This window comes from Papio anubis, chromosome 6 (assembly GCF_008728515.1).
Source record: "Papio anubis isolate 15944 chromosome 6, Panubis1.0, whole genome shotgun sequence".
Taxonomy (NCBI): Eukaryota; Metazoa; Chordata; class Mammalia; order Primates; family Cercopithecidae; genus Papio; species Papio anubis.
The window spans coordinates 59,977,343-59,998,362 of NC_044981.1; the positions used below are offsets into that span (position 1 = coordinate 59,977,343).

The following is a 21,020-nucleotide window of genomic DNA, read 5'->3' on the forward strand; positions in this document are numbered from 1 at the left end:
AATTAGCAGACACTGTAGGTAAATTAGTGGGTCATCAATGTGAGGATCCCAATATTCCCAAACTCATTTTTGAGAACTGGCAAGTAGAAATTTAAAACTTTCTCTTTTTTTTTTTTACCACCAAATATCTATACCATTTAGGGAAGCTTTCCTTAGTCACAGAATGTTCAACTGACTGCTTATGAGAAAATACATTTATTTCATGAAACATTTTATATTTCTCCATTGGAAATAATGTCTTCATTCTCTGAATCACTATAATGTTACGTGTTTACATTTTAGGCTGCTTATCCATTTCTTTTCTGTGTTATAATTGTTTTCTTGCATGTTGTATCTCTTATGAATTTGAGCTTCTTAGGATAAATATCTTAAATAGTTGTTAGAATCTAAGTTCAATAATACATAGATATTAAGTGCTAAAATATGTGTCATAAAGGATATTTAAAAAATAACATTACCTCAAATCTTTCCATTCACACTCCTTGAAAGTAACTTGCAAGCTTTCCTACCTGTTCTCCCTAGAACAATGTCTCTTTATATTCAAGCAGACTTGCTACACTTGACCTCCTATGGGGGCTATTACTTGAGCCAATCTGAGCAGATTTGGGCTACATACCTTTATTTTGCCATCCATAGCATCTTGTGTTTATACCTCTATCAACACGTATTTGTTAATATATTCTATAATTTGTTCATCCATTTCTCCCATGGAGTAGTATTCTATACCAACCCAAACAGCCACAGTTGTGTGCATGTGACACACCAATGAATACACTGATCATTTTATACTTTTCTTTAACTGATTTATCATTGGAAACATAAAGTTGGCATTTTCATTTGAGAACATTAAGAACAATGTCTTCTGAACACTTTCAAGCCTCTCTCATTTTCTACAACATACTGTGGCAATACACTTTTTTCTTTCTCCTTTCAGATTGAAGTGAGTCAGCCTTATAGTTAGAATGTCTTTGAAACTAATCTTCAAACTCTGGGAATGTGCACACAGCCCTTTCCTTACTTGGGAATTCAAGTGCAAATGACATGAAAACAGTTACAGAAAATAAGGCAAAACCAAATCAAACACTATCATACAAGGACACCATCTAACATCCAAAATACATCAAAAACAGCAAGCAAGATATGCTGTGCTGGACGTCTGTATCCCTGAGTTGCATGGAGAGCAACAACCAACAGGTCTTCCTTCCTACACATTGACTCTTTTCTTAGTTTTATTCATTTTTAATTAAGGGGGGAAAAGCATAAAGCAGGTGGTTTCTGTATGAATAAAAAAAAGACTTCTAAGTCAAAAGAGAAGTGTAAAACCCTGTCGTTTCTCAGTGGCAATGCCAGAAAAAGCAGAGAAACAGAGACTGGTTTTTATCATAGAAAATGCAATAGATGCAAGTTATATTTTCTCCCACTGCCTTGCTAGAATTTAATTATTTATCGAATAATCTAGCAAGTGTAAAATGCACAGTTCCACTTGTTATCATGTAAGAACCATGTGAAAAAAAGAAGTTTTGGTTAAAAAAAAAAAAAAAAAAAAAAAAAAAGAATTTGAAGGAACCATGTCTTAGTCTGTTTAGGCTGCTGTAACAAAAAATATCATAAACTGTTTAACTTATAAATAACAGAAATTTATTTCTCATAGATCAAGAGGCTGGAAGTACAAGCTGAGGGATGTTTAGTGTCTGGGCTTTCTCACAGATGGTGCCTTCTAGCTATGTCCTTACAGGCTGGAAGGGACTATCTAGTTATCTGCAGCCTTTTTATAAGAGCACTCATCCTAATCATGAGTACTCAAACCTCATGACTCAATCACCTCCCCAAAGCCCTACATTCTAATACCACAGTCTTAGGGGTTAGGACTTCAACATTTGAATTTGGGTGAGGGAGATACAAACATTCAGGCCATAACAGAATATATAAGCTGATCTTTATATAAGTTAATGTAGTCTGTGCTCACCAAAAGAAATCTGAGTATGGCTCAGAGTGAGAAGATCTAGAACTGTATTTGGTTGCAGAGTGAAAATTTTCTGACATAGTGCTCATGGATACAGGGTTTGGATTCACTGGACGAACTACATTCTAACATTTGCTACCTATGAATAAGCGACCAACATCTCTGAGCCTGTTTCCTTATCATCACAATAGGGGTAAATAATGATTCTTACATTCCAAATTTTTTTAATCATTCAATAAGGTAAAGTATCTAAGACATTTAGTCTGGCAAATAGTTAGGCTTCCTTCATAAATAATAACATTTTAATGGAAGCTTATGGCTCAAGTGATATTTTAAATCACTCTAAATATTATTGTAGAAAACAATGCATTATATCTTTAACAGTGTACAATATTTCATTCAACAGACTGTTCCACAAAATTCTTGTGCTTAGTTGTGATTAACACCACAATAATTGTAATCCATTCATGTTTTTTTCATGTATAATAATCAACAAAATTTTATTTAGAATCTACTATCTTGTATCTGCCTAGAGAACAGAAGTAGGTAATGTGTGCACAGTTCCTGTTTTTATGGAACTTACTGAAGAGGAGAAAAGCAGACCAGAGAGGGAGAAGGGAATAGAGAAGGAGAGGAAGGGAGGTGAGAGTAGCTGGTCAAACAGTAAATATATAGCCACAAAAATAATTGTTGAATTACAACTTTAGTAATTGCTATACAAATAATAAAATGCTGCCTAATTTCTTGTGTGAATGCAAAATGGTACAGATATTTCAGAAAACAGGCAGTTTCTAACAAACACACTATTACTATATAATCCAGCGAGTGTGTGCCTCGATGTATAGCAAATGAATTGACAACATGGTCACACAAAAACCTCCACAAGAATATTTATAACAGCCTTATTGATGATTGCCAAAACCTGGAAACAATCAATAAAATCTTCAGTAGGTTGAATGGATAATCCAAGGTACATCTGGACAATGGAACATTATTCAGCCCTGACATATAATAACCTTAAAAATAAATGGATATTACATTTAGTTATCTATCTTAAAAATAAATCCATAAGATATATGGCATGGAGGAAAGAACACTGATCTACCAGTCTCTAAGTATGGGCATTTAAAATTCTGTGCCCAACTCTCCAATGAGTTAACAATGTTATCTTCCATATGGCCAAGCTTTTAATTCATCCACACGTTCATGCTATAAGTGAAGAAACTGAAGCTCAGAGAATTTTCCATCTCATTGAAATCTAAAATGTTAAGCCATTACTTTTTTGAGTCAATATATGACACTAAATATATTCTAGGTTTCTACCAAATACATTCTTCCACCAATCACATTGAAGCAAAAATCTGATGCATAAAGATGAAAGGTGGGCATTCATTATCTTTTATATCTAAATAGGTCTATGAGCTGGTCATTATTTTACTATACTCAATTTACCAATAAAAACTACTGTTGTAAGATTTTTTTTTTTTTTTTTGGAATCTCACTCTGTTGCCCAGGCTAGAGTGCAGTGGCAAGATCTCGGCTCACTGCCAGCTCCAAATCCCCGGTTCAAGCAATTCTTATGCATTGGCCACCCCAGTAGCTGGTATTACAGATGGCCACTACCACGCCCGGATAGTTTTTACATTTTTAGTAGATACGGGGTTTCATCATGTTGGCCAGGCTGATCTCAAACTCCTGACCTCAAGTGATTCACCCTCCTTGGCTCCCCAAAGTGCTGCAGTTACAGGCATGAGCCACTGCGCCCAGCATGTTATAAGACATTTAGATTGTACATCATAGCTGTGCCATGTCTATTACATAAAATGTAAGGCAACTTGTTATTTTAAATATTCTACTTCTGAAACTATTACATTTTTTCATTATACATTATACTTATTTAATACAGAAAGCTTCCTCTTTTCATTAATATTTATGTTTTTATTCGTTTGCACCATTTTTTCCTCCAAAACCCTCACATACCTTGCATTACAAAATACTGTCACTGTGTTGCTTAGAAATGCTCAGAATACACATCCCTCCACCTTTTTCTTCCCCATAGCACTCATTGCTGCCCATAAACAAATTAACAAATAAATAAACACAATAATTTGGTGTCTTCCCCACTGCCATCCTCTGCTTTTAGTTGATAGATTCCATAAAAGCAAGGATCTTGGCTCTCTTTTACCAGAGCCTAATTGATTTGGGGAGAGGAAAATACATTTTTTGTGTGTATTTTTTGTTGTTGTTGTTTGTGGTAAAACTTGTCCTGAGAAGCAGATGGAGCCTTATTTCTCATGGCTATTTTATAGTTAGCATTCTCATTAGCAGTACTGAGCAAACCCTCAGGGTGGACTTCCACTACGCGGTGCAGATTGAGTTTCAGTGCTTTTAGAGGTACCTTTCTAATCCTTAGGAGGAAGCCATTATCTTTTGTCCATTGAGAAATCTCTTCTAATGACTACTTTACTCAGGGTTCACCAATTGCTTTATTATTTTTTAATATTACTACCAAATAAGTGTCCTAGCTAATGTTTTTATTTCCCTCATCATACGGTTTCCTGCATTTTGCACCCAATGCTGACTTCCTTATTATCCCACACATTATCTGTCTCTTCCATACAGCTGAGTGTTCTCTTTGGATAACAAACTGATACTAATTGATTTTTATATCATTTTAAGGATCTGCAAACAATTATGCTCAACATACATTAGAGCAAAGTATCAAATTTCACCTGAATAAAAGCATTATTGATATTTTTTTTAGTTCATTGCAAGAAGATGTGAGCCTGTCCTCTTTTCCTTAATTTGAATGTAAGACTAGTGTATATGTATTTCTTTATAAGTTTTCCAAATACATTATTTCAGTGAGTATCCAAAGGATGTGTTTTGACTGATCTAAAATACAAATTACTTGAATTAAAATAAGGATAAATGTCAAAACCACAAAAATATCTATTTAAAAAAGAATTATGAGTTTTTCTAAAATTGCATCTTTCCTTTATTTCCTATTAAGAGATAATTATTTTTAATAGAACAAGTCATCTCAAACACAGAAAACACTTGGTAAATATTTGTTGATAAAACTGATGAGTTTATCTCATGAGAAAATAAAGACCAGAACCATAGACATGCATCAAAATGTTTGTCTGTCTTACTATACTGGTGTCTTCTGTGTTAGGTTTATTTGAAGATGACATTTAAAAACTGAATACCACAAATAGGCTGTCCTTCTATAGAACTGAGAACCTTTTTTCTCAGAAAATAGTTTCTCCATTTTTTCCTCATTTTAATACAAATACAGCTTCCACACTATATAAATATCTGTGTTTTAATTTAAGAACTGTAATTAACACTTTCATCGACTCTATCATTTACTATCTGTGTTTTAATTTAAGAACTGTAATTAACACTTTCATCGACTCTATCATTTACAAAACACACAATAAGCCTGACCAATAGGCACTCATTGGTTAATGCATGGAGATCAATCTTGTTTGGCAGAATTTCATTTACCGAGGAAGAAATGAGCAGTTCTGATCAAATGAAAAAGAGAATGATCATTTTCCTTGAATTTTTCAGCAAGTATAGGACATTCAAAAATTGCATTCTGTCATTTAAATTCTTTTACAGAACATTTGAATTTCAAAATGATGTAAGTACTTTAATCTTGTTTGGATTCACTTTTGTAATTGGATCTGCTAAAACGAATAATCTGCACTAATTATCGGCTTGTCAGAGATTGTCATAGCTCAAAACATTAAGAAAAACCTGAAAGTTCAGACCTTTAATGTTATTTTCAAAAAATTAATTCTCAGAAGAAAAAAACAAACAAACAAAAAAAAACACCGGTTCCCATCTCCCTATCCAGCAGGGACTATTTACTTCCCACATCACTCTTCATAATTAAACAAAAATAATTGTAGTAATATTAATCCTTTCTAATCCTGTAAATATGTAGCTGAATTAACATTTTTATATGATGACCTAATTAGTGAAACTTTTAAAGTAACTTAAATAAAAGTAACCAGGAAAAAATTTGCCATTTTTCAGAAGATCTCTGAGAAGAAGAAAGATGTTAAAGGGAAGTTTAGGTGAACAGAAAAGGATTGGATGTGAAGAGAATTGCTACAAATTGTTAGGGAAAAGGCTTATTGGTTTGAATTGTGCTTTACTGTTTCAAGTTCAATTAAAAATTCAATACAAGCATATTTCAATTATTTGAATTACTTGAATGTTCTTTACAGGTTGCATGTGTTACCATATCAGTGGGTGTAATTAGAGTACACATGCAAGAAAAATTTTAATTTTTCATATTTTATATGTTAATGGAGAATGTGATTGTGAGTCAGATTAATGGCTTTTGAACAATCCCATAAAGACTTCTAGTGACTCTGAAAAACAGGATCACCATTCAAGTTGAGATACCTGAGAAGCCTAATTAGAACAATAAAATCCATTTTTTAAAAGACACATTGAATTACACGAATGAAAGAAAATCCATTCATGTTTTCTTAATAAATATATTCATAGGTTCTTTCGTTCTCAAACAATCACAAAATTGTGGGTTTTGGTCTGGCGCGTAATTTGGATGGCGTCATTCTCATCTACACAATAAGAGAAAAACTGAACAAACTAAAAATCAACTCTCCTCAGATTTTTAAGAAAATTGAAGTCATTTCCCATTAAAGGAAAACGTCTGCCCCCAAACATCGGAGAGAGAGTCAGGCAGGTACAAAGAATCATAGCTTACCAGAGCAGAAATTCAGAGGCAGAAACCTCTGCTGGAGCCAAAACCAGGGTAGAAAAACAAACTGTAATTGATGAAATGCTGGAGACTCAGTGTGTACGAGCTTGAGAGTTAGTTAGAAACTACAAGGGACCCCCCTCTTAGGGAATATCCCACACTGTAATGAACTTTACGTTCAAAAATACTACAAGGTTCTCACAGTGAGGTTTGGAGAAAAATCTCCTCATGCTTCCAGTGTGGAGAGGAGAGGATAGCCATTTTGGAGACTCCCAGAGCATTCTGTTCCTCTTAACAAGGCTTGTCCTCAAGTGAAACTATTTTACCAGAGCCTAATTGACCTGTGGGAAGGGACATACCCAACTCCAGCCCTCTGCAGCTTTTCTGTCTCACCTAAGGGAATGGGGCACATTTGAAGGTCACAGCCAGAGGCACTGGATCACCAAGACTGAAGCCTAATCATAGGACTATTAAAGGCTTACCCTCTCCCCATACCTTACTGCCACATCAACAGGGATCTTTTATAACAACAGGAGATTACAACAGAAAGAACTCCACACCTCACATTTCTTTAAAAAGAATTTTCTAATGAAACCAAAATACAACAGGCAAGATAAAAATAAAAATATAAGAGGAAATTTTAACCTCTGACACCTATGGCTATAACAAAGCAAACACAGCCTGACTCCTAGCCAGATAAACATAAAATGTTAAGCTATAGACCTATTTACTGAGTTCCTTTTACCCAACTTATCATGTCTTTAAATATAAAATTACAAGATATTCTAAAAACCAAAAAGTAGTTAGAAGAGACAGAGTAAGCACTGAAGTCAGACTCAGATATGGTGGGGAAACTGTAATTATCAAACTGGGAATTTAAAACAACTGTGACTAATATGCTACGAACTCTAATAAAACAACTTTAACAATGATGACCAAAATCAAAACACATGTACAGATGCTCCTCGACTTAAGATGGAGTTATATTACAATAAACCCATCATAAGTTGAAAATATTATAAGTAGAAAATGCATTTAATACACCTAATATACTGAACTTCATAGTTTGGCCTAGCCTACTTTAAGGTGCTCAGAACACTTACATTAGCCAACAGCTTGGGCATAATCATTCCACCCCATGCCTATTTTATATTACAGCGTTGAATAGATCATGTAACTTACTGAATGTCATGCTAAAAGTAAAAAGCAGAATGGTTGTAGGGATGTTCAAAATACCGTTTCTACTGAATGTATGTCACTCTCGTACAATCATAAAGTTGAATAATTATAAATTAGTGACCGCCTGCACTGTGCTCTGTACTCTTAGGAATACTGCAACGTCTAGCATTATCTTTGTCCTTCAGGAGTTTACAGTGTTTCAGAGTTGACAGAGAAGTGAGCAAATGTTCCACCAGAATGTGATAACTGATGCAATGTTTAGTCTCTTCCCATCTACTCTAGTGCTAGAATGCTATGATTTACCCCTTGTACATTGTCAGCTCTCCACTATGGACCTGCTTTCATGTTCACCTACACTCTACATACACACTTTATTTTTAGTATTAATGCAAATCAATTTATCTTTTGTTTAATTCTTATAACTGCTTTATTCTTAAGACTCTCTCAAGTTTGATATCTTCCTGTGAGTGAAGTACCCATGAAGTTTCACATTTCCCCGTGATTGTGATTTTTATTCTTTTAATATCCCATTTGCACTCAAGATTAGTGGGGCAGGGAAAAATAAACCTAAAAAGCAATTTTCTAATGTTTTCATGCATTTTCCATACCTGTATCCATTTCAATATTCTATTTCAATATTTACAAATTTAACTTGCTACAAATATTTTATCAAATATTTTGAATATTTGATTTTCTGATACTTCAGTAGATTATTTTATTTTCTATTCCAAGTAATAACTTGCATGTGATTTTCAAAAGTATATTTCCTAGGAATATCTAATTTAGAGTAAATGTATACTGCTATAGCATTGGCATGAATAACATTTCAGTGTTAAAATTCTGTTTCAATAAACTAAATTTCCCCTATCTTTAGCTACTCATTTTAAAGTGTAACTAATGCATTAGCAAAAGTTGAATCTCCCTTATCTCGTTGTAGCATTTCACACAAATATTATCTCTTGCTATGACAAATTTTTAAATTTTGTTTCAGCTTTCAAGTACTTAGAGAATGGTTGCAAAACTATCCATTTGAAATTAATTTAGTAAATGCCTTACTAAAATGTAAATGTATTATGTCTATAACATTTTCTCCTATTTAGTAGACACGTGATCTTATAAAACTATATTTTATCAAGATATTTATATTTCTAACATACACTAATGTATTTATACTTCAGCTTTGATTTTTTTCTTAAAGAAAAAGCTCAAATATTAATAGATTCATATTTCACCTGTGAAAGAACATACACCAGGAGATTATTTCAGGAAATTTTGGAGATATTTGGTAGTAAGTTATTTGTGTTTATGAAAACATGTCATATATAAAATAAGCATTGATTTTCTAAGTTATTTAGATTTTTATGTATCTTCCACCAGGCTGTACTGGTGGAAGATATAGCTAAATAAAAGACACATCTCCGTATTTTGCTCTTTATACTGACTCTTTGAGAAAGGCATTATTGGTATAATCCGAGGTGTCAGAAAAATAACTTCTTGGTACCAACTAACTTCCAATTTAAGTATCAGAGCATCTGAAAATTTTCTCCAAAGATCTATTGCTTTGGGAGCAGTGAAAGAAAATCTTTTTCCTAGGGCAAATACAAAATTAGAAAATTCTCAGAGAAAAGAAGATTTCTGTTTGAGCTCATTCATATCCCTAAAAAACTTATGAGCCCTGGGTACATCTTTTAAGAGGGAACAGCGCTGGATTAAGCCCAAGTCCTTCCACAATTGATTTTTCAAATTCTTGTGTTTGGTGACAGTTATTGGTTATTTTTTTCTGTGTAATTCCTTAACCTCGTCTAGAGACTCTTGGTTCTAGTTTTTCCTTTCTGATCTTTCACTTCTGAGAAGGAGTTTCTAGCTCCATTTATACTTCCCTTCACACTTGTTCATCTTTTATATACACTGGCCAGATGCTTGAAGTATGATTCTTTATTCTTGAACTGGGTCACCTGACTATATTCCCTCTCTAATTATTTAGCCTTAATCTCAGTGAAAGCTGGTCTAATAATGCTATTTATAAATACACATTTAAAAATTCTGATAACACAGTCTTACCAATCGTCGTTTTTTTCACTATATTCATGGGCTGCGGTCAGTTTTAATAAAAGGCTGTGGTCAAAAGCTATTTTTTAATAGAGATATTTTTACCAAGGAAAGTCATTTCTAGTGCTAATGGAGTTCAGGCCAGTTCAAACTTGCTGAGGAAGCAGATTTGTCCTCCTCGGACATACAATATGCTGAGCCCAACCCTGGAAGTAGTACTATGTCCTTGGGCAAAATAAAAGTTCTGCCAAGACCCTGAGAGTATTAAGTAATTCCTCCACTGGCATCCTCTTTCCAAATGCATTAAGACATTAAAGGCCAATACATTAAGTCACTTGCACCTTGGTGTGGATCAATTTATCAGAGTATTTTTCTCCTGAAAGAAAGGACTGAGGGTGCAAGTGATGCATGGACAAGAAGGGAACGAGGAATACTGAGAAAAGTGTAGCATGTACAGACAGAGAAGGAGAGATGCACTGAAGATTAACTACTCCAACCTTATTTTTCACCATGTAATTTTCTATTGTTTACTGCATATCAAAGAGAATAAAAAATTATTACAACCACAACCACCAATAATCTTTACCATAAATCCAGGTGTGCATAAACATGTCGAGCCAGGTTCATTTTCCATGCACAGTTGATGAACACATGAGTTGGGAACGCACTCAAGTTCCTTCTCACAGTGGTGTCCAGACCATCCTGTTCAACAAAATTACAAAGCAGATATGCAATTTTTAATGATAATAAAAACAGTTTTGCTAATAGCTTATATTTATTAGCTTTTATCATTTGAAATGATTATGCTAGACATTTTGTACAGATCACCTCAGCATATCTTCATGATCAGTTTATCAGGTGGCTATTATTCTATCTATATTTAGTTCATGAGAAAATTAAACTCAGAGAAAATAAATAATTTTCTCTAAAATCACACAGTTAAGTATAAATGAAAGTGAGTACATGTATGATATGTCTCAGCGCTTTTCCGTGGTGCCATTCAGCATTACATATTCAAATGTCTTTACTTATTTTACTTCGGAATAAATACATGGAAAGCAATAGAATAAAGATACTTCATAATTCCCTTAATATGAATCTTAAATTCAGAGGAAAGCAACTACCATAGACATCTAGATATATGATGTTTTTTGTAATACTTGTAGTATTACAGTTAGTATTTTACACTTAGTATTTGTTATACTGTGGTTCTATAGTATATAAGTATTGTGTCTATGTACATTTGGCTGTTGGCTATAAGAATTCTTGTTAAACATGACAATCTAAAATTTTCCATACCAAAACATAGTTTGACTGTATGTATTTTGTCTGGCTTTTGCTAGTCAAACATTTCATTATTTCCATCATCAACCTATCAACCAACATTGCTAAGTACTCCATAAGCTAATATCTCAGCTATGATTTACTGGGTACATATTAGGAACATTTTTTGAAACCATTGATTCTTTCCTATCAGATAATTACTTCTAATGTATCTTAATATGCCTAACATGCTAGCCACAACACCATGTTAACCTAAGCATACTCTTCTACATAGGGACAACAGGTCTTTACAGGTAGCTCTCACTGCTCACTGACTATGCTTACTCTAACTACAACTTTTTGACTTTTCTTTATTTTTCTATGTATTGTCCAATAGCGTTTAATCTGAACCCTGGCTGTTGGGAAATGTAAAATTTAATTATCGTTTATACTTTGGAAGATATTCTGATTGTTCTTCCCTGATAAATCGCAACAAAACAATTAAATACATATTTTGAGATACTTAGAAATAATTTATTGAAACACTGCATTATAAGAAAAAAATAAGGCCTGAGTCTAAAAGACATGGCAATGTCCACATCAACCTTAAAAATAGCTGCCAAGAGACTAAATTTATCAAATCCTCATCCAAGACTCTTTCCACTTTGCAATGCTCTTTCATGTGCTGAGCTGATTCTGCAGGGATCTCTACTAAGGAGGCTATAAAAGGTGAGATGGAAAAAAACATCTTTGCAGGGTTTATAAAAAGCCAGTATGGCTAGTCATTCACATAGTTGAGTCTCACAAACATATTATTGAGCATAAAAACATATTGCATAAAAATACGCCCTGATAACTGCTCTTATAAAATTCAAATGCATATGTAACTTAATAACATTGCTTAGAGATGCATACATATATAATAAAACTCTAAGGAATACTAAAGGAATGTTGAATATAAAATTCAGAACAGTTACTTCAGGGAGTGGGATATTCCTGGAGGGATATAGAGGTGGCAAGAATTATTGCTAATATTCTATTTCTCAGAACACATGTAGTTATACACATTTATTACAGTGTATTTTATATTTTTTTATATTGTATCCTCTTCTGATTGAATATTTCTAAATATATTTTAAGCAATTAAAATGACACAGTTTTCCTTTGCTGCTTATCCTGTGAAAAACATGACAAAGCTTTACACCATAAGATGGAAAGTATAAAAGAAAAATTGCACTGGACAAGTTATACAGACAAGGAAGACTTCATTCAAGAGTACTGCAATAGGAGACAGAGATTTTTACAATAGAGTAGAGAGCTTGTACTCAACCCCACTGAAATAAATGGGACAGGAACATTTTTAAAGGCCGGGTGAGCTAACGGAAAAGTACTGGGGGGATGTTTGGGTGGGTGGGAATTTGGTCAATTTCAATAGGTCGCCTGTACTTGCTAACTGTCTCTTACTGAAGTTAGGCTTCTACTCTCCTGAAGAGACTGGAAATAGGGGCACTATTCCAGGGTTACATTTTGTTTTGATTTCTTTCATTGTTGTTTTTGCTGTTTTGTTTTGTTTTGTTTTGTTTTTGAGACAGGATCTTGCCCTAGTGCCCAGGTTAGAGTGCAGTGGTGTGATCACAAGTCACCGCAGCTTCAATCTCCTGGGTTCAAGCAATCCTCTCACCTTAGCCTCCGGAGTACAGGATTACATTTTGAAGGAATGACTCCCAGATTCTTGGGAAACAGCCTGGGAGAAGATTTACATCTCAAAGGGACAGAGAAATAATTTACAAGTTTTCTAAAGTAAATGCTCTACAAGAAGGGAGATCAGGACTAATAGTCAGGAAGAAGTCTGTCTAAATCCTAGTCAAACTGAGAAAAATGTTAAGGCTGTCTTGATCAAAGACAACAAACAAGGATAGAAAATAAGTTAGTTAACATTCATTACAAGAAACAGAAATCACTCTAGTTATTTAAGCAAAAAGGATCTGAAGAATGGAATTAGATGCTTACAAAATTATCAGAGGAAGGAAAGCTGTAGGAGTAACACCAAGAACCACAGATATGACTTTCTGGGAGATGTCCCCTCAGTCAGAATCAGGAAGATGAGAAAAAGAAAAGCACTATTAGAATTTTTGAGTTCTAATTCAAATAACCCATTGTGCTAATTCAAGGAAAGTTGATTACCAGGGAGCTGCCATTTCAATGCACCTATGCACTGAAATAGTGACTCTACAGTGAGATCTGCTGCAAAGAACCACATAGCTTCATGACATTTTTTACCAGAAGAATCTAGTAAGACACCCAGAAATGGTCTCCATCAGAGCCTTCAGATTTAAGGTATGTTTCTTATGGCAGAACTTAATTAATTTGCAACTCCAGTTTTGAGGGAGTCTGGAAATCGTAGTTTTTAATACTCTTGCCTCCGCAGTACAGGAAACCACACTACACGGGAATGGATAGTGAGTGTCAAAGGTACCCATTAGTATAAAGAAATGCATAAAATGAATAGGTGCTTATACTGGTGTGGGACAAGGTAATAGTAAGAAATGAGACCAGAATAAGAAAATATAGATCAGGCAAATAAATATTTGTTGAATAAGATATTTTTTAATGTTCAGAAACAAAATATATTTTCTTTTGAGTCTTATGTAGGTTTTATGTTCATTCTTAATGGGTAACCAAATATTCAGAAAATAGTTTAGTAACTGAAAACAGAAACCAAAAATTGTCATTAGTAATCTAGGAAAAGCATTCAAATTATTATGGTGTCAAATTTGTAGTATTAACCTAATGTCTGACACATAATATAAGTAAGTGCATAAGGAATAAATGATTGAAAATAATTGTGGTGCAAAATAAAGACAACTTTAGGTGACATGTTGTAATAAAATTAGAGTAAATTTTTATTTTATTTTTTTTTTTTGTAGAGATAGTCTTGCTCTGTCACCCAAGCTGGAGTATAGTGGCATGATCACAGCTCACTGCAAACTTAAACTCCCAGGTTCAAGAGAGCCAACCCACCCAGCCTAAAGCTAGAGTGATCTTAAATTGAAGACTAAACCAAATCTTTAAATACATTGATATATTCAGCTAGAAATACTGACCAGTTTTAATATTACTAGTCTATAACATAACAGTTATAATAGTTTGAGTTTACGAATGAAAATAAATGTCACAACTTCTAACATTTATATATCTTATTTTCATTTCATTTTCCCTCTGAGACCATAGTGATTTGTATCTGATCTTATGAATATAAAATAAAAATAAAACTAAACCTAAAATAACTTTGTCTTACTAGTTAATATATTATTTGGTAATTGGATACATAAAATTATTTTCTCTTCTTAGTCTAACTCTAGAATATATTAAAAAATTTACATGTACATCTTCATGAAAATACAATAGTATACACTCTTTTATCTCATAATAAGGATTTCTTTACTTTTCACGGATCTTGATTAAAAAGAAAGATTATTTGTATCTCTTCTGTTCTAAATGCAGCCACCTCATCACTGAAAATAATTGTGGCTACTGGAGGCAGATATTATCTATGTTTGTTTCTCTGTTTTTTTGCCCCAAGGAGAGTCCAGCATTTCTGCTACAAAATGAACAATACTACTTTAAGAGCAAAATATGCATTTGAAGTTTGCATCACCAGCAATATAAACACCATTGCACCCCTGCTGGGTATAAAAAGTATCTGGCCACAGTGACTGTTCCAGGGATAGAGAACAACTCTGAGTGAATTTGCGATACATAAACTGTTCCCTATCACTTTCAGTTTGCACCTCATGGGATAGCTCTGATATCACTTACTGGGTGTTATATATGGTACTATTTCAACTAAAAACACACTGTGTTTCTGTTTCTATAAAAAAAAATCTGAATAGCTGTATTGATACTTCACTGGAAATGAGATCAAACACCCATTTAATTCCCTATATAGGTACAGGACGAACTCTGTGATTAGGACTGTCCTAAATGATGTTCAGGTTGTTTCTTGCACAAAGCACTCATGCAGGGAGGATGAGTGAGGTCTGAAATCTAACCTGTACTCCACTTGTCAAGTATTATACCTTGCTGGCTTGGAGGAAGGGGTATATTTATATAATTTTTCTGCCTAGAGATGGTGGAGGGCTTTACGCTTACCATGGCCCTGTCAGTGACTGGACAACATTAGCCATCACAAATGTACTGTACTTTTTCAATATGTGCTGAACACTCCCCAAGGACAGATTATGATACAAACTCTCTACTAGGATTTGGTGGTACAAAAATAAACAACATTTACAATGTCTTCTAATCCACTTATATCCAGTTTAAATTTCAGTGTGTTTTACAGAATGTCTGGTGGGGAAAACACTATTTAGTTTTTCAAACTGTGTTCTGTTCAGAATACTGCAGGATTCATGCAGCTCTGTTTGTACTGAAATGAAGAGGGAAGGGAGAAAAGAGATAAAACCTTTTGCCATAGAGGAGGAGTTATCCAGGTTACAACCATGGAGTTGTTTTTAGATGAAGACAAGAGTATTTTGATAATTAGCAACATAATATGAATGTAAGAAAGATTTCCACAACTGAAGAAAATGGCCATGATTTATAGTGTTTAACCAATTTAAAGACAGAGGAATACTTAGTGTAGTTTTCTACCTGGAGCTGTGTAAGATAAGGATAATGGCACGACTGAGATCAAAGCCTAGGAAAGAATTATCAGAATTATTTAAGGCTTTTTAAAAATGAATGACATAGAAAAGTGGACATGTGCAAATGAAACAAATCAGTCTTTGTGTTTTTCTATGGCATTTAGGAGAAAGCAAATTGCTGTGAACTACTCAGAAGAGTGAAAAGTTTCATATTTTTCTAATGGAATATTTGAGAGAGAAAATCAAACAGATTTGGGTAGGAGACTTCCTGAGAATTCTCACAGTGTTTAGAATTGCTGACATCTAGACTAAGCTGAACCACACTGATGGATTTTATTCTGGAAGGCCTTTGTTTTCTAATGATCGGTAAATTCAATTTTTTAGTGTAGTAAGCACATTTAACATGAGCTCTCACCATTTGACATGTTTAACTGTACAATACATTTACTATAAACTATAGGCATGATACAGCTCTCTAGAATGTATTCATCTTGCATAACTGAAACTTTATGGGGAGTTTCTCTTCACCAAGATAACATTTTGGGGGAATATGAGAGACGATGAATGCACAAGTGTCAGTGCAGACTTCTTAGGTGTGAATCTTAGCTTTGCCCCTAACATGTTATGGGACATTACCCAGTGGTTCTGGGACTCCGTTTACTTATTAGAAAAATTAGATAGGTAAAATGAGATGCCCTTTTCTCAATGTTATGAAAACTTAATTAGTTAATACATCTAAAATAATATGGTGTCTATGCAGTAATACTGATATTATTATTATTTCCTAAGCACATACATGCCAAAGAACTCACACATTTGACCTTTGAAATATAAAATTCATACATAGGAGAAAGAAGTGCTCAAAAAAGGTAGAATTTTCAATAAAAGTTATGGAGAAATAATTAGTATTCTCTCAAAATCAGTTCCTTTTGGGGGTAAAGAGTTAATTACAAAGGGACAGCATGAGAAAATTTTAGAGGATAGTGGTTAACTGCCTTACTGTGAGGGTGGTTACACAACTTTATGCATTTGCCAAAGCTATAAAATTGTACACAAGATAGTTAATTTTACTGTGGTAATGAAAACACCCTGAAACCATGGCAAACTATGCCCATCAAGAAAATGAGAAAGGGATGAAGAGTAATCTGCAGGAACAAAATTATTCCTTAAATAACTTTAAAGGGAGGATGGATTGGCATGATTAAGAGCTATGGCTGGAGCAGAGACAGGAGTGTTGGGGACGTGTCAATAGCATTTTCCACAAATTTGTTTTTTTCGTTTGTCGCTTAGTTTTCATTCCCATAACTAAGTTGGGAAGAGTGTAATTCTTAAGTCAAAGGTATTAGCAGATTTTGAATAATGCCTAACAGCACAGGTGGATATCATTTTGAGATCTTCTGCTTCCCAATAGGGATCTGAAAAGCAGCCTGAATGATTCAACAGCTTAAAAATATCCTCATGCTTCCAAGTGAATCCGGAGTAGTGGAATCAACCTACAACATCAAAACTAACCTAACACCTCTAAGACATTCATTAACATGAAACAGAAAATGAATCTAGTAGTTATAAGATACCTATTGTTACAATAAACAAAATTTATATGGGTATCTTACTTCTTAACTGTTTTTGTAGAATTTTTTATTGTTTATGCTAGCTACCATAGAGTATTAAGTGTTTGTGGACTCAATAAAGATATTTTTTGCTTGAAAGAGGCAAAATGTTTGAAATGGTATTCATTTCTTACATAAGAAAACTTTAATTTCATTCTACTTATTTTACCTACAAGAGTTCCAGTTTTATGCACAGGTGGTTATTTCAAAAGGGAAGTGCAAAGTTCTCCAGATGTTCTATGTGACCAAATAAAACCTAGTACTAGTAATGAATGTTCAAAACACAGAGTAGGTCTATGAGTGATGTTTAACTTCTAAATAGTACGTGGATGACACTCAGGTGATGGGTATTCACTAGTTTGTATGACTTCACATAAATCATGTTAGTCCTAATACTCACATGGCTATTATTTCCTTAGTGGACCCAATAACCAGAAGCCCAGAACCCCAGGGTTTCCATAGGCTTTCTGAAGACTTCTGTGAGGTAGGTAAATAGTGATTTTTTTTTCTAAGAGATGAAGCCTTGCTATGTTTCCCAAACTGGAGTTTAGTGGTTATCCATAGATACAATCAAAGCACATCTCAGCCTCCATCTCCTGGGCTCAAGCAATCCTCTCACCTCACCTCCCAAATAGTTGGAATTATAGGCATGCTACTGTCATGCCTGGCTCAACAACTTTTTTTTTAAGTGACCAGAAATATCCCCTACATATATTTCTGAGAAATTACTGCTGCTCAAGGAAATTTAGGCATTCAATATCCCTTTTGGGTTGTTGTAACTGAATGTTGAAAATAAGATGAGTGGCAGAAGATGTAGGAAAAGAGCAACAAATCTGCAGTTAGAGAACTAAAGAAAAAAGAAGGAAAAAAATGCATGAACACCAGTCACTTATATCAATATAGACCTAAAGGAATATGACCAAAGGTAGAGATGGTCAAAAAGGCCAATTTTTAGTGAGTAGTTTTCTTAGTTCATTTGAGACTGCTATAACAAAAATACCATAAACTGGATAGCTTACAGAAAACAGAAATGTATTTCTCACAGTTCTGGAAGCTGCAGGGTACAAGAAAAAGTTGATGGCAGATCCTGTGGCTGTGGAGAGCCTGCTTCTCAGTACTTAGATGTTGCCTTCTGGCTGTGTCCTCACATTGTGGAAGGGGCCAGCTAGCTCTCTAGGGTCTACTTTATAAAATCACTAATCCCATTTACAAGGGCTTTACTCTCATGACCTAATAATTTTCCAAAGTCCCACCTCTTAATACTATCATATTGTTGATTAGGGTTCAACACATAAATTTCAGGGAGACACAAATATTTAGACAATAGCAGCAATTATTCCTTGAAGAAAACAAGTTTATTCAGTTTGTCCATCTCTGTGCTGACAATTGTTGGAAGAAATAATAATGTCAATATTAATAAGAGCTAACATTTATAAAGTACTTGCTGTGTGCCAGGCATAATTGATACAAAGATCAGAAGTATGAGGCTTACATATGTTTAGAAAATCCATCAATAAGGTATGTACTCTAAATGTTAATGTTTCCTGATGACAGCCTAAGTGCTTGCTTTCTAGTGTTACACAACGTTCATTTCATGGTTTTAAAGAATGATCATTGCTTAGAACTTGAACAATAGTCAACAACAGTATTGGCGGAGTGGATTGTCAAAATCGTATTATACATACATGTACATATACATTTACATAAACATACGTATTATTACAATATATATGCAATATGCTTATTATTTTTAAAATAATTACCTGGTTGGCATTTGCAAACATATCCATTGATGTGATCTTCACAGTTTGCACCATGTAGACATGGTGATGAAGAGCATTCATTTATATTAATTTCACAAAATTGACCAGAAAACCCAGGAAGACATCTAAGGGAAAAAAAAATGAAAAAAAATTTGCATATATTATACACATGAGCAATATCACTTTTTATCTTGGGATTCCATCATTCAAACATGTTTTCAGAGCTCCAACAACATATAACTGGGAGCCTGCCTTGGAGTGACAATGAGTTGAATTGTGGCCCCAAAACAGTATGTATATAATACTTAACACTAAATATCTGTGAATGTGACTTTGTTTGGAAATGGGGTCTTTACAGATTTAGTATCTTGAGATGAAGTCATTCTGAATTAACTCGGTGGGCTCTAAATCCGGTGACAAGTGTTCTTACAAGCACAGAAGACCACAGGGGAGAAGGCCATGTGAACATGCACATAAAGACTGATGTTATGCAGTCCTAAGTCAAGGAACACCCAGAGCCTCTAGAAGCTGGAAGAGGAAAGATCAAATTTTCTCCTAGAGTTTTCAGAGGAAGCATGACCTTGCTGACACTTTAATTGGATTTCTGATCTCCAAAACCACGGACAAATACATTTCTGTTCTCTTAAACTAATGAGTTTGCGGTAATTTGTTATGTCATTCCTAGGAAACTAATACAGAGATTATATTATTGCATGTATCTGCTTAAATCCAAGTGAACTATTTGAAAATAAATAAAACAGAGGTCTCTAGGAGACTCTTAAAATGGAGCAATTGGGGGCATGTCATGAAAGGTATGCTCCATAATTGGAAGAAGAGATATGGAAAGAGTCAATAGGTCAGAGATGATTGTACCTCCTCTTATTATATTTTAGGGATGCTTTAATATAAACCATTTAGATGTCAGCTGTTAAACCATGCTTCAAGAACTGATGGAGGATCCACAATATTGATTAAAGTGAAATGTCCATAGCTATAGGTACAGATTTGTCAAGTGCCTACGACATGTGGCTATCTTATGAATGCTAAGACTAGAAACAAAAGTAAAACTCTGCATCTGCCTTCAAGAAGCACCGAGCCTAGTTGGGAAAATAGACAAGTAGCCGACACAATTATATGATAAATGCTATAATCAGCATATAGAGGAATGTATTTTTATCATGGCAGAGTATATTCAAGGGCAAGAATAAGAAAGGAGTGTGAGTTAATCCAGAAATTGCAAGTAGGTCTGAATGGTTGAAATATAATGTGGGAGAGCAGAGTCTGGGGTGATGCTGATGAAAAAGGATAAATTAAATAAATAGAAATTCGATCATTATATAGTATTGAATCACAAATTTTATCACAGCTAATATTTACTAAAAACTTATTCACAATATATAACTTTACCAAAGTCGCAAGACTAGCAAATTTGCAAAAGTAGAATTTGTTGGTCTGTACTAATCAGCTAGCCAAATTTAACCACTCTGTTTTATTTGGATACACAGTTGCTGAGGTGATATAAAAATTAAGTTGTGTTTTTCACTGCAACTGTGTCTACCCAGCGGAAGCTAGATAACTGTGAATTTTAGACAATCCAGAATGTTAGTAACTCCACTGTGCTAGATCCTTACCTAGCTGAAGATTTCCCTGACCAACAAATAATAAGACTTGCCTTTACTGTGGGTGGATTAATGGATGGTCTGATTTTGCACTGCCAAGATGAAATCTTCAGCATTTGAATTCCCAGTGCCACAGTGAACCTCCCCATCTTTGTAGCAAAAAGAAACCCATAGCAGTTTATTT

General features: G+C 34.2%; 1 protein-coding gene across 1 annotated transcript in view; it reads right to left on the reverse strand.

Annotated features, from left to right (window-relative positions):
* The window catches only part of LOC103883754 (protein eyes shut homolog), a 331,946-nt gene extending 311,704 nt beyond the window's left edge, over positions 1–20,242 (reverse strand). The window contains exons 1-3 of the mRNA XM_021936790.2: positions 20,238–20,242; positions 19,218–19,342; positions 10,522–10,637 (exon numbers count right to left, since the gene is read on the reverse strand). Coding sequence (XP_021792482.2) covers positions 10,522–10,637; positions 19,218–19,342; positions 20,238–20,242 — 246 coding nt within the window. The remainder of the gene's footprint in view (positions 1–10,521; positions 10,638–19,217; positions 19,343–20,237) is intronic.
* Between the last annotated feature and the right edge of the window lie 778 nt (positions 20,243–21,020).